The sequence below is a fragment of the Nothoprocta perdicaria genome, unplaced genomic scaffold (assembly GCF_003342845.1).
Source record: "Nothoprocta perdicaria isolate Ctin4 unplaced genomic scaffold, notPer1 scaffold_45, whole genome shotgun sequence".
Lineage (NCBI taxonomy): Eukaryota > Metazoa > Chordata > Aves > Tinamiformes > Tinamidae > Nothoprocta > Nothoprocta perdicaria.
Window position 1 is genome coordinate 2,488,544 of NW_020455699.1, and position 14,411 is coordinate 2,502,954.

At 39.3% G+C, this 14,411-nt stretch overlaps 1 protein-coding gene across 1 annotated transcript in view; it reads left to right on the plus strand.

Annotated features, from left to right (window-relative positions):
- Positions 1-163: 163 nt before the first annotated feature.
- Positions 164-14,411, plus strand: part of SLC12A2 (solute carrier family 12 member 2) — a 55,417-nt gene continuing 41,169 nt past the window's right edge. Inside the window, exon 1 of the mRNA XM_026046583.1 lies at positions 164-727. Within this exon, the coding sequence (XP_025902368.1) occupies positions 164-727 (564 nt within the window). The remainder of the gene's footprint in view (positions 728-14,411) is intronic.

Consider the following 14,411-nt stretch of genomic DNA (forward strand, 5'->3'; position numbering starts at 1 on the left):
GGCGGGGCGGGGCGGCGGGGCGGGGCGCGGCGCGCTGCGTTGTCTCCGGTGCGGGGCAGCCCCGGGCGCTGGTTGGCGGCTTAAAGCGGCGGAGCCGCCGCCGCCGCGAGGGGGATTCGCAGCAGCCGGCGCCGCCTGAGGAGGAGGAGGAGGAGAGGAAGACATGGAGGGGAAGCAGCCGCAGGCGCCCGGCGCCGCAGCCGTGCCCGGCGCCGTGGCCGAGGAGCCGCGCCCGGAGGGCAGCGATGCGGCGGCGAGCGATGCGCTGGGCAGACCGCTGGGTCCCACGCCGAGCCAGAGCCGCTTCCAGGTGGACCTGGTGGCCGAGGGCGCCGGGCGGCCGCCCGAGGCGCCGCTGAAGGCGGGCGGGGAAGGCGGCGCGGGCGGCAAGGGCAGCGAGGAAGCCAAGGGCCGCTTTCGGGTGAACTTCGTGGACCCGTCGGCCGGCGACGAGAGCCCCGGCGAGCCGGGCGGCGGCAGCTCGGAGGGCGGCAATGTCAGCTTCCAGAACGGCGGCGACACGGTGCTCAGCGAGGGCAGCCTGCACTCCGGCGGCCACCACCACTACTACTACGACACGCACACCAACACCTACTACCTGCGCACCTTCGGCCACAACACCATGGACGCCGTGCCCCGCATCGACCACTACCGCCACACGGCCGCCGAGCTGGGCGAGAAGCTCATCCGGCCCAGCCTGGCCGAGCTGCACGACGAGATCGACAAGGTGAGCGCCCCTCGCGACGTTAGCGGCCGTTGGCGGCCGCGCCTGCCGCGACATGTCGGCGACACGGCCGCGCCGCGGGGCGCGCTTCCCGTTCGGGCGGCTGCCCGTGCGGGCCGGGGCCGCCGCGCACGGCAACGCTCCGTCTGTCCCGCGGGGGGAGCACGGGCGCTTTCCCCCCGGTATTGCCCAAAATAGCCGCGGTTTGTCAGAATTGCCCGTGTGTCCCCCCGGCGTTTCCCGTCCCCTGCCGCCCCCGGCGTAGGGGTTACTCCCGTRTGTGCGGGGCAGACGTTTCCCCCAGCTCTGGCGGGGGTGGAGGGGTCTGCTGGGCAGCAGATAAAGCAGTTCTTCATCCCTAACCTCTCTTGCCCTCGGCAAAGGGGGAGCCCCAGGTCTGCAGGAAGTAGTAGTAGCTTGCAGAAGAGAATGAAATGGTGTGAAAAAAGATACTTAAAAAAAAAAAAAAACTCCAAAAATAGCTTTTAGTGGTGTTGAGATGTTTATCCGCTAACCAGCTGAAAGGACGTGCTCTCTCTGCCTTTCCAGTGCTGGATCAAATGGTGGTCGTGTGTGATGCGGAAGGCTGCACAGACAGAGCTCCTGCGCGCTAAGCAGCCTTCCCAGCGGCATCAAATAGCCCTGCCTGGGAGGGCTTTGTGATGAAGGCTTCAGGAATTTCTGGGAAAAAAAAAAAATTCTTTTTCTGAGTATGTTCTTGGAGATACGCTTTCATTGTATACTATTTGCATTGTCTTTATTAGAAGGCAAGCTTCTGCTGAACCTGGGATTAATTTGATGCAATTCTTAGATCCTATTAAAAGGGAAGCCAGATTAGTCTATCACAATGCTGTTTTCGTGTAGTCTGAATATTGCCTCTTGGTATTTGTCTGTGCTCTWAGTACATATTTTAGTGGATTTTCTACAGGTTTAGTGAAAAAGGGGAACATGTGGGTTACATCTGAATGAAGAGGATTCTTTTTCCAGAAGTTTTCATCTTAGCTTTCACTCCATATATGTGTTCTAACTGATTTCCACCTATGTTCTTTTAAGATTTCCGGATTCTTCTAGTATCTTGCTGTGTTTKATAGTAGTTTATGTAATATATGTCACTGGTAAGATTCCTTTTTTGTTTCTTATATATAATTTATGATGTAGTTACATAATTGTTAAGATTATGTAGTAGCCCATATACTACTGCAAACAGGCAAGAAGAAAGATGTACATAATCTGTGTGTTTGTTTTTAAGGGTGCAACTTGTGCCTTTTAAAGTCTGTGGTTTGAACTCACACTGGTTTGAATGGAACTCTCCTGAACACATTTCTCTGCTTACCATGTATTCATCTCTTCCCTCCTCCGTGCCCAAGTCTTTGAGGCAGTACAGTGCAACAGAACTGATTTGTGATTCTTTTCTTTCCAGCCTATCTTAAGATTTGATATCAAAATTATTACTAACTGACCATAGATTGCTGTTGCTTTTCAGATTCCCCCTCCTAACAGAGTTAGCTGACTTCATTCAGTCTGATTATGAGTTAGTATTCAGTGGGAGTGGCAAACTGCTCTTCTGTGCATAGGGCTAGATGGATTGTATATGAACTGTATAGAAATTCACACAAAAGACTGTTCCTTTCTTCCCCCCCGCACCGACTTCTGGTTTGCGCTAGAATGAAAGAGCGGAGAAGAGTGCAAGTCCTTAGATGTTCTTTCTGTAAACAGAACATCACCTGAATTATTAACCTATTTATATTGTAGCAGTCAAGTCCTTTGTGACACCRTTGAGACATTTCAGCACAAGATTTAAGAGTTTGAAAATACAATTTCTAAAAGGTATGGTTTCTTCATATTTATTAGAAAAACCACAGCAAGGAATTTTCATGGTAGGTTATGGTATTACAGGAGCTGTGAGTGGATCTCATTTCTGGTTCACTCTCAGAGCAGTTACGTTATAAGCACTTTTTAAGTCAAGTTATTATTTACTTCATTATTAATTCTAAAAAACTGTCACGTGCATAAACTTGAAAAGTAAAGTTGATGTTCTGCATAGTGAGTAGCTTGGCCATTCTGCTTCACTTCCAAAGCAATTAGTGTGGTAGGAAACAATGAGACTTAATATGAAAAAGAGAAGTACTTTTTCCACTTCAGAATTACAGTGGTTTGTGTGAGATAATGTTGCAAACACATGCTTTAATASGGATGTGTTGTGCATAATAATAGAGTTGAATACTCATACTTTTCCCATTTCTGGAACGTAAATGATACTACATCTGTAATTGTTCATCTTTTGCTTTCTGTTTGGAGACAATTACCAACTCTTAAGTTAGGAAGGTGCCATGCTTTTGCCTCCAGACTTCTCCAGACTTCCTGAGGATTTCTCGTGTCAGATTCCAAAGTAACTTCAGTTACTGCCTATTATTCATTGTGATCTCTAGTTTGAATAATACCTTGCATATAGGATAGGATATTTTCTGTATGTTTTAGCTTTTACAACCTTGATAAATTAAGCTCTCTCCGTTAGCTGGGATTTTAGTATTAACTTGACTTGCACAGAATGTGTGTCAAAAGACTTAGTATGGCAGCTGAGTTGTTTAGTTTCATGACCTGGCACATCAAAGTTGGCAGTTATTTTGTGTCAAGATTGATCCGAAAGTGTGTTTGCTGACAGTGTGGTTCATTGCTCTGAATCTAGCTATTTCATCTTTCAGTTGAAGTTTGCTGTTTCCTTTTCCTTTTAAAGAGTTTATATCTTGGGACTCACTCCAGTAATATTGATGCTACTGCCAATTAAAGGACACAAAGCTGTTTTTTTTTAGCTTTGTTTACAGGATTCATATGTCTAACTATTCCTTTATTCTGGTTTTCTTAAAGAAAAGCACTGTTTGAGGAAGATAAACATATATGTACACAAGGGGTGTCTTGTGATAAGAGCTTGTCTTGCTGTCATGGTAGGATAGATAAAATCACCTCAGGTGTTGCTTAGTCATTACAACAGTAACTTTTATAGCACAGGAGTTAAGGAATTGCTGTTGAAAGCAGTTGTGGAAACGTATCTGGGCACTAAACTGATGCACTAAACTGGATGAGTTACACAGTGTTGAGCTTAATCTGCCATGGCCTCTTTCAGGCAAAGGGGCTTATCTTTAGTTATCATTGGTTGTAGACAGCCAAGGTGAGTAATCTGTTGTTTATTCAGTTAATATAAATTAATTTTCATTCTCTTTAGAGGGATGGTAGAGGGAATTTTACAGCTATAGTTGCTTATCTCATAGAAAAAAATGCTGCTTTGCAGCAGCATCAGTCTCCAGGGATTTACAGTAGAGAATGGTGATTGGCGAAGAAGTTGAACAGCAACTGCATATCCTGTATTGTAGGATTTTATTGCAGTTGTAGCAAAGTTGTCTCCTGTGATGGTAAAAACTGCCTTCAGACATCAGGCAGATAAACACTCTGGCTTTTTTTTTTTTTTTTTTTTTTTTTTAAATATATCATCTTGCAGTTCGGGCATATTTGTTCTGCCTGGTCATTAAAGTGTGTATATAAAATTATTACATGTAAAAGGATTTTTATCCTTACTTTGAAATCTGTCATTATTATCTTTCCAAATGTCACTCTTCCAGAAGTCCCAAAGTCACCCTGTTATTACAGACATGCTATCTAGAAGATGAATCTTTTTAAGCTCTGCGAGTTGGATAGTGCTTTAGTTATCTCCTATCATGAATTATTTTATAATATTTTTAATCTGACATTAATTGGTCTTGTTATTTCTTGGAAAAGAAGGAACTCTGCAGTAGATCAAGGGCTTTGGCTTAACACGTGTCTTTTGTTCCATCTCACACAGCTGCAGTAAGTAGATAGTATGTGAACCAAGCCCTCTACTGGTAGTTTTGTTCTGTTTATTAAATGTGTAATGAGTGTTTAGTTGGTTCCCTTAACAGACTAGAAGGCTGTGATCTTGGGAAAAGATCTTCACATTCCTTTCCCCCGTCTTCCCAAACAAAAGACATTTTAAACTGTAACTGTGTACTCTGTTTCCTCCCACAAAGAAATCCCTGTGTCCTCTGATCTTGGAGACAGAAGCAAGAAAACAGGCGACACTTCTGATAGTTTTGAGGCAAGTCTATACTTCGGCTCAGATTGGGTAATGTCTTTCTGAGTTTGATTTGCTCCTTCTTGAAAGAGCATTTTTTTTAAGATGGTAAGTGTTAAAGTATTAATATAAACAAAAGCAAAAATTTGCTTTTAGCACTACTTGTTAACAAGGATTGTGCACGCTCTTGAAAATAGTAAATGACTGCTCAGATCTAACCTATTCTTAATTCCTGTTTTGTTTCTAGCAATATATGAAAAAAAGGAGAGGTCAACCAAAAATGCACAAAAACGTTAAAAATTATTTTTATTAGAATTATAAGATAAAATGTGGTTCTAGATTGCTTCTAGGCATGCATCTAAGCTGTCGAGTTAGCTGACCACATCATGTGARGTCCATGTTTTTTTTAAAAAGTCGTTCCTTCCATTCTCCTATTAAATGAAGGCTGAGGCTCCCTTCAAAWAGTTGAAGTCTTTTAATACCTTGCAGAGCCTTATTTGTTGGCAGGGAGCTTCTTAGTTATTAAGTCAACCTAGACTTGTTATAATTTAAACTCTTGTTATGATTTGAAAGAACATTTGAATTTTCTTTCTGAACTTCACCTTACTAAAATGAAACAAGGCAAATTCTTCTAGTCTTATTTTCAGTATTTCTGGACTTCATAGAAACCTGTACTTTTGCAGCTGTTCATGTTCTTCATTCTTAAAAACACTGACCTCCATGCATCTGTACCAAAAGAAGTTTCACTAGCAGAGAAAATTGTCAGTCTGTTTGTGCTGTTATCACCTGTCATTTCTTCACTCTCCTTTGCTCACTCTCTCTACCTGCTTTACTATTTTTACTTATGATGTTGATAGTGTACTGCTTTGTCTTTGTAGCTGCTAGTCTTTCAGGGTTTGTGTTTTATTATGTTCATCAGTGTTTGGTAATTGTAAATTGCATAATGTATCTCCTGATCTTTTCTTTGTGAACATAGTCCGCAATCCAAAATGCCTGTGGAAATACAGAATTCTAGAACTGTCATCAGCAAACCATTAATGTTTTTCACACAACTTTCTTTTTGTTTTATTGCAGAGGAGCTGGAGAGAGCTGAATGATGCTAACAAGTTTTAGTTATACCTGAGTGTGGGCTGCTGCTGAAGAGATTCAACTCTTGTGTTCTGTTGCGGGCTGACATTTGTGTTTGCACACCTTTGAATTGGATGTGGGAACTAGTCTGCTTTACAGAGAGCAAACAAAAAACCCAAACCTGCAGAAAGCTCCTCCTGGCTAAGCTGGATCAGTTTTCTCATCCAATTCACTGTGCCCCAAAAGCACTAACGTTAATAGAAGAGAAGACCTGGTAATTTGCAGACCAAAGAGAGTATAACTGGAGAAGGTGGGAATGCACTTTTGAAGGAGCTTGGTCTCTAATAAACTATCCCTATATGTTGTCACTGTCAATAAGACTAGTTCAAGACTGTGATCCGAAAAAACAGCAGTAATTTTTGCTAGTTTGACAGATACTCTCTTTCAGTGTAAGCAGTTTAAGAATTGGTTAAAGAGGAAGGAGTTGCAGAATGAGTGTTAATCTATGTTTCTTTATTTTCAGATTATCTTTTCCCCCTCTGTGTATCTGATTAGACCTCCTCTTATTTCCTTTTCTGGAAAAAAAGATGTTAGCAGGGAAGGGCAATGCAGGATCAGTATCTTGCAGGAGTAATTTGAAGTGATATACTCTCTTCTGCATTCTTCAAAACAATATTCAGTTAACATGGGCAAAAACAAATCAACCTTTTCTTCTTTTTTTTTTGAGATAGGTAATAGCGATTACAATATGCTCATTTGCTAAGTTTTAGAAAAACAACAGCAGACTTAAAGGTGTTATACCTTTCTTTCAATACTTTGGTGGTTTATCTTTTTTAGCTTTAACTTTAGCTTTTAGCTATATCTATTACTTGTGATATAATTTATCAAAAGTTCAATCGATACTTAGTTGCCCCCCCCACACTTATAAAAATTTATTATAAGCCTGTGATTGCAATGTGGTTTTCACAAACTCRCTATGTTTAGAAGCAGAATTCTGATTAGAAAATGATGTCTTTAATTAGGTTACTCATACTGTATTGTGGTATGATTGCCCTCTCCCATCAGCTCCTGAATGGGCAACACATAATACTCTTTTGTATAAACAAATAAAAACTGTAGGGTGCTAAGAGCAAGAAAGCTTAAAGTTAACCTTTTTGAGTGGTGGTGGTGGTAGGTAGAAGACTGGGAAATCCTCTGTGTTGAAAATAACGTTTTCAGCAAGATGAGCAGGAGTTCTTTATGCTTTGTTTACAGAACGATATATTTCTGATTCATACTTAAATATGCAGAACTGCAATGCAAGTGTCTTCCTAATAGGGCTTGATTCAGTTCTTTAGCAATTAGAGGCAGCATCTGCTTCATTCTGAAGAAGAAAAAAATTCTGAAACACATTAGCTGTTAGAGATGTATTCGCCTTATGTGTTTCAGATGATCAATTGAAATCTACCTGTGTTCAGAACTGGATTATTCTCTAAGTAATGATTTTTTAGTATATGTATAAGTACTTATATTTAATTTACACATTTGGTATATGTATAAGTACTATTTAAATTGCAGGTGGAAGACCAGACTCTTATGTACCCACAGCACCCTGCATTGTAAAGTCATTGTATGCTATGTGCAAGTTTTCAATTCTTGCTCTCTCCTGCAACTTTTTTCTCCCTAGATAYAGCTAGTCTTCCTCTACTTGTTCTATGCTCTTGTTATAACTATTAGATGACAAGAGTATTGACATTGTCTCTATTTTGAGATGTGTTAGCAAGCAATCTGCCGTGAGAGAGACTGTTTTGATCAGGTGCTTASGTACGCTTTTTTTTTCTTCCCCTCTCCTGTCAAACTTGGAATATAGTATAGTGTTCAAATGCTTGACTTACTTAATATGAGGTGACTTAATGATTGTGGAATATTGTTATGACTGCCATTCACTGACCTAAATTCTTTTTCTTAAGAATTTTTTTTCACCTAAAATATCCAGGGAAATAAAGAAACAAAGAAGAATGGAGGGAATAATTACAAACTTTGATTAAATTTGTATCCTGGGAGGAAGGGAATAAATTAATTTCTATCTTAAGTTCATTAAGATCAATCAAAGACAAGTTTCTCTCATTTTTTTTCACCAAATGAAGTGCTGTCATGTATGGGCAGTTCTTCGCTTGCGGATTGCTTTCAGTCCTTTTTCTGTGGAATGTACACCAGAGTAAAAAACCCATTGCTTTGTTGTGGCTAGTAAGCTATATTAGAGATCACTCAATAAAATTCTATGTATGTGAGATCTGAATGGTGGTAAGATTAAGAAATAAAGCTTTTACCTGTCTCCTAAAAGCACCGTCATGCAATGAATGGTATGCTGTTAAGCTGAAATTCAATTTGTAAGTTTCTTGATCCGGTCTTACTAACCTGGCTAGTACTTAATTCTGCTGCTAAAAGTTGGAAAGAAGGAGGCAAAATAATCCTAAAGGAAATAATATTCAAATTTTAAATCTATTTTTACTAGATAAACTACATAAACAATGCTTATTTTACTGTAAACTATATAAACAATGCTTAATGTTTCTGTCAAAAACTGCATTAGATTGCAAGACATTGAAATATGAGCTTGTAGTTGACTGATTCTGCAGTTGACAAGTTAATTGTAACTGTAAATTCTTTTTTTCTGTGTCTTGAACTGTTCCAGTGTAACCAAARCACTTGGCTTAAGATAAGTATTCTGTGCTTGTTGCAATCTCTTCTAAAATCTTTGGAAGAGGAAGCCAAAGGCATTTGCTGCCACTTTTTAAGTAAGTGATTATAGAGAAGGTAATAACAGCCAGAGCACGTAAGTTTTGTTCCCTTGGCTGTAAACACGAACYACTGGTTACTAGTCTCAGTCAAAATCTTGTTTAAGCAGTCTGTGTTGGATTCAAGGAATCGAACCGCTTCTGGGTGATAATGGATAGGTTAGTAGACATTCTTTAGATTATGAGTGTTAAAGGTATTGGATCCAGAGTGCAAAGTAGCAGCTTTTTGTGCTCACATAAAGCGAGGAGAAACACATTGCCGTGCATAGACAATGGAAATTAATATATTTTGATTAAGAGTTTTGCTGTAGCTCATTCCTGGCTTAAAACTTAACAATGAAGAACATATGTGAACCATTCATTGACACTCTCTCTCTCTCCCCATCTCTCTCTCTCAAAATATATATAAAATATATATTTTAATCCGCAATCAGCTGCGATTTAACACTATATATGTGCAACTGTTTTTGTAGTTTGAGAGCTAATGTTCAGATATTGAACTGCATTATTTGTATTGTTTAGAATTCTGTAAAATAAGCCGGGCTTTGGAAGAAGAATATGATACTGAGGTCTGTTACTTACAAATACATTTCCTATTGTAAGAGGTCTTGATTGTCTGCTTGGTAGGATTTCTGTTCCCAGAGTTTCTTGAAAGTTTGTGGAGTTTTCTTGAACTTGGCCAATTTATTTTTAACCAAAGAGTCATCAGGAATTTGTAAGCTGTTTTAAGCATCTATGGAAGCTCTTCTCTTTTTGATTAGCAATCTTTAAGTGAAAGATAACTGTGTTCAGTTGGGTATTACCCTGCTTAATATTATTAAATAWACTTGGCAGATTGTGTTATATTTGTAGATAATACATAATTGGAGATGTAATTAAGATGTAAAAGTGATAACCTACTTTCAGTTTTAGGATCTGTTTTTCCCTCAATCTTCTGACCTCAGAGTGAGCGCTGTAATGAAGAATGAGTGATGGGGCTTCCTGTTTTTTTTTTTTCCTTTTAACTCAGGAAAATTGTGACAGAATGAGACCTCTAGAAGACATGTTCTACAAAATCTTATATAACTTGCAAATGGCTCTCAGACTAGAAAATATTTGCAGTTTAAGACATCATGGCAAATATTGCCAACTTTTGAGTATCTTSTCATGTTTGTAATTGGGAAAACACTTTTACATTACCACAGCTGAGAAATTTGGAATAGATAAACAGTTTCTATATCATTTACCTCAGTTATTTCAAAATATTTTTTTTTAAGTCCAACTCTTTGTGCTTTATAAGTCAAATTCCTGGCTTGTATGGACTAAATTTAAAACTTTTTGGGAACATACGAATGGCTGTACTAAGTCAGAACAAAAATTTGTCTAGCAAAGTGTCTGTCTCCAATCCTAGTTACTGAGGGAACAGTGTAAGAAGCAAGGTGAGCATATAATAATTGATTCTTCTGGCAGTCTTCAATTTAAATAGTGTTCTTGTACTTAATAGCTTCTGTATTTTTTCTTTTTCTGTTTTTTTCTCCTTTTTTATTCGCATTTTTTGTTTCATTTTGTACTCAATCTCTTGGTTGAATTTTGATCTCATTCAGTGCACATAATTTACGGCAATTAGTTGCACAGCTTACCTCTAAGCTGTGTGGTGAAATTTGTAATGGGCTGAAGCTGCTCCCTAAAAGCTTTGCTTGATGGTTTCAATTTGTGTATTTGAACCCTAAATAAATATGTAGCCTTCCCATCCTCATCTGCAGGAGTGGTAAGGAAAAACTATAACTGCATACAGTATTTCAGTATTTAGAAGTGCAGACATGGTGCTTTTTTATTTTTATTTTTATTTTTATTTTTTATTTTTATTTTTTATTTTTATTTTTATTTTTATTTTTATTTTTATTTTTATTTTTATTTTTATTTTTATTTTTATTTTTATTTTTATTTTTTTATTTTGGTTAACCATCATGAATAGTCCTGTAGATAACTTAGAGGAAGCTTTATTTTGATGTGTACTTACTCCAGGTCATTTGTGGGCTACTTACGTTATTACCATCTTCTGGCTTGCTGGTCAGTAAGGAATATAAAGTGATTTGCCTGTTTCTACTATCTGTAGTCTTTCAGAGAATGGTTGAGGTTGGAAGGAACCTCTAGAGCTCATCTAGTCCAACCCCCTGCTCCAGCAGGGACGCCCAGAGCACGGGGCACAGGGCGGCATCCAGGAGGGTTGGGAAGATCTCCAGAGAAGGAGACTCCACAGGCAGCCTGTTCCAGGGTTCTTTCACCCTCACAGGAAAGAAATTCCTGCTCACCTGGAGATGGAACTTCCTGTGTTTTCCCTTCCTGTGTTGCCCCTTGTCCTGTGACTGGCCACCAATGAGAAGAGCTTGGCCCCTCCTCCCTACATTCCCCCTTCATGAACTTAYACGTGTTATTCAGWTACCCTCTCAGCCTTCTGCAGGCTAAACAGGCCCAGCTCACTCAGTCTCTCCCCATACAAGAGATGCTCCACTCCCTTAATCATCTTTGTTGCTCTCCACTGGACTCTCTCCAGAAGCTCCACATCCCGCTGGTCCTGGGGAGCCCAGAACTGCCCCCAACACTCCAGGTGCRGCCTCCCCAGAGCTGAGCAGAGGGGCAGGATCCCCTCCCTCCACCTGCTGCCAACATCCTCCTGATGCAGCCAGGAGCCCATTGGCCTTCYTGGCCACGAGGGCACTGCTGSCTCATGGGTAACKTGGTGTCCACCAGGACTCCCAGGTCCCTCTCCRTGGAGCTGCTCTCCAGCAGGTCGACCCCTAATCTGTCCTGTTAGATGTTAGAACTGGCTAAAGTGTATTTCGGGTTAGTGTTTAAAAACTCACTATCATTTGTTTTTGATCTCCAGTGCAAAGACAGCTGAACACTGTGAGTAACTTGGAACAGTAGTAAGTTAAAGTGAGTAGAAACAAATCAGTGTCACTGGATCACAGTTGAAAAACTGCCAAGARCTGTGTTTTCTATCGTTAAATACTACAATGCTTCGTATTTTTAGTCAATCAGAGGGATTCTTCYCCTTTCAAGGGAGAAGACCAGGATCCTGTTCATTTTTAGTTTTTCTTTCTTGAACTATGAAAACTTAAACATAAGATACACTTCTTCAGTTTTTCTCTATTTTAGAAAGAATTACTAATGAATGGAAAATAATCCCCTCTACTGTAAAAAGTCTAAAGATTGATACTATGTCTTCCTGAGACTTGAATAACATCCTAATTCATAGCATTAACCATGAATACTGACTTGGTCCAACAGAATGACGTAACCATTCTGAAGAAAACAACATTAGATGTTTTCATGCCCATAGCTCTTGCACGATTCAAGATGCTCTTTTCATATGTATTTGTTAACACAAAATGAAGTTACTGTGGAGTAGAAGACCTGAGGCAATACTTTCTTGCATAACTTGTAATTTCCATCATCCTTTTTATACTCTGTGTCCTTCTAAATGGATGTTACTAATACTCTGTACTTGGCCTCATATTGCAGTTTAACTCTTATTTCCTGTGCCTCAACAGAATTAGGTACACGTAGAGAGTAGTTATGGGCTGACCAACATTTATGAGTAGCCAGCAGTGTTTGTATTCAACTCTTKGTCAATACCACAGAGGTGTCTCATGTCTGTTACTTCACGAGGCATTTAATGACACTGAATAGAAATGCAGACTTGATAATCATACTGATGCCTGTTTCTAAGGAGAGTAGTGACCTTTCATCTTTTGCAATAGCCGTGAAGCTTTTTTTTCTAAAGCTAGTTTTCTAAAAAGGAATCTAAAACTGATTTTTCTGAAGTTTTGGAGGTATGTTGAAATAGAAAGAAATTTATACATTTAAATTATTCTATCAAAAAGTGGAGAAAAAATATATAACTCAAGTACTACAGGAACATTCAATAGCCATTGCTACTTTTTAGTGGATGTCATATCTTCTACTTGAACCTTCCATGTTATTGTATTTGAAGAAAAGGAAGTTCATACATGTCCATTTTGGTACTACCTCAGGTAATTCAACAAGYTCCTAGTACGTTGCTTCTAAAATGGAAGCTAAATAAATTCACCACAAATAGGCATGCTCCATGATTTGCACAAATATTGTTTCACAGCTCTCAGTAAAGGTGAATAGCAGCTGTTACTCGAGAAAGCTGCAGACACCAGTATCTTGAAAGCTGCATATGAAAAATCTCTTCTGGCTAAAAGCGTTTTCTAATCCACTTCTAATGGAGAGACTATTCATAATTGACACAAATAACTTATTGTTGTGCTTGTGAACCCATATTAGGGATGAAATAATAGATGATCTATACTTCTGAGTGCACTGTGTTACAGCAATAGGATTTTCTCTATAGGAGAATTYAACTGTTTTAGGTCAAGTCCCTATTCCTTATGCAGTGGAACCCTTGCCATGTCAGTGTCTCTTTTCTTAAGCAATATAAGTGAACACTGAAACTTTCTGTTGTCTTTAGATTTTTTTTTCTTTTTTAGATAACAGAAGACAATGTTTTGTGGGGAGGTAAAAAAAAAAAAAAGGAAAAGCTGAACTAGTGAGAGTGTTTCTGATCAGATGTGCTAGAGCAACCACTGTTCTTTTCTCCCTTTGTATCCTTCCCCTCCTCATGTACTGTGGTAATATCTTAGTGTTATTTTGACTTGCTGCTTACAAAGACCTTACTGTACGTACATTGCTGTTTTGGAGTATTACTAGTGAGATAGGAGATGAAGATGTAATTGTATGTGTATTGCCATTTTAAAGTAGTGCTAGTGAGGTTTATTTTCTGTTTGTCCTGTGCCTTGAGTAAAAGCATTGTGTTTCCTCATGAGCATAAGCATGAAAAATACTACTGCCTTATTTACAGCTCAGACCACAGTGGTGCTTTATTAGTCTGTCATGAAAGGGCAAAACTTGGAGCCTTGCTCGGTAGAATTCTTTTGTGCCCACGCTTTCTAATRTCTGTGTTCTCACTGGTGCTTTATTGGGCACCCACTAGCACTGATAAACTGCAGTAACCTTTCAGCTATTAAGTTTTGCTTACTTGAAGTACTTTGCTAATAAATATTGCATAGTGTAGAGAGACAAGTCCTACGAAGTAAAGCTCTCTTGTGTTCATAGCATTCATAACTTGGAACCGATGTGGTAACTGATAACTCTGAGGATCAGTAATGATGTGTTATTAACTTCACGGAATAGGACAGGCTGGACTACAGACTTGGTCGAGCGTCTTATTAAAATCATAGCTTGTGTAAGTGTGCAGATTCTATCTGTATTCAGCCAGTCATATATACCCTGAGGTATGTAACTATTACACTACATTCTAGGATATTTCCAATCTTCTCTAACACCTGAATGTGCAGTAAATCACAAGCTTTAGTTTTCTGTTAAAGTGTTGTGAGTCTGTATTACAGTACCTTTAGGTCACATATAATATTGCAGCACTGCAAGACATTAAGATACAAATTTTCTCCAGCCCTTCCCTGCTACTCCTCTAACCAGTCTTTTCAAAGAAAAGTTTTATTGTTTCTTATTGGAAACATGACATTGTCTTTTGTAATACCAAAAGATCTTATCTGATGTTGGCACTTGTCTTAGCCAAAGTATTAAAAACTACTTAGATAATATAAACATGGTTGCYTTTATGCCAGATTTTGACATTAAATTGGTTGCCAGCTTAGTGTTCTGCTCTTGCATTGTAATGCAAATGACTTTTGCATGAAAGAATGATAATGCACACTTTTTTTGTATGCTTGGT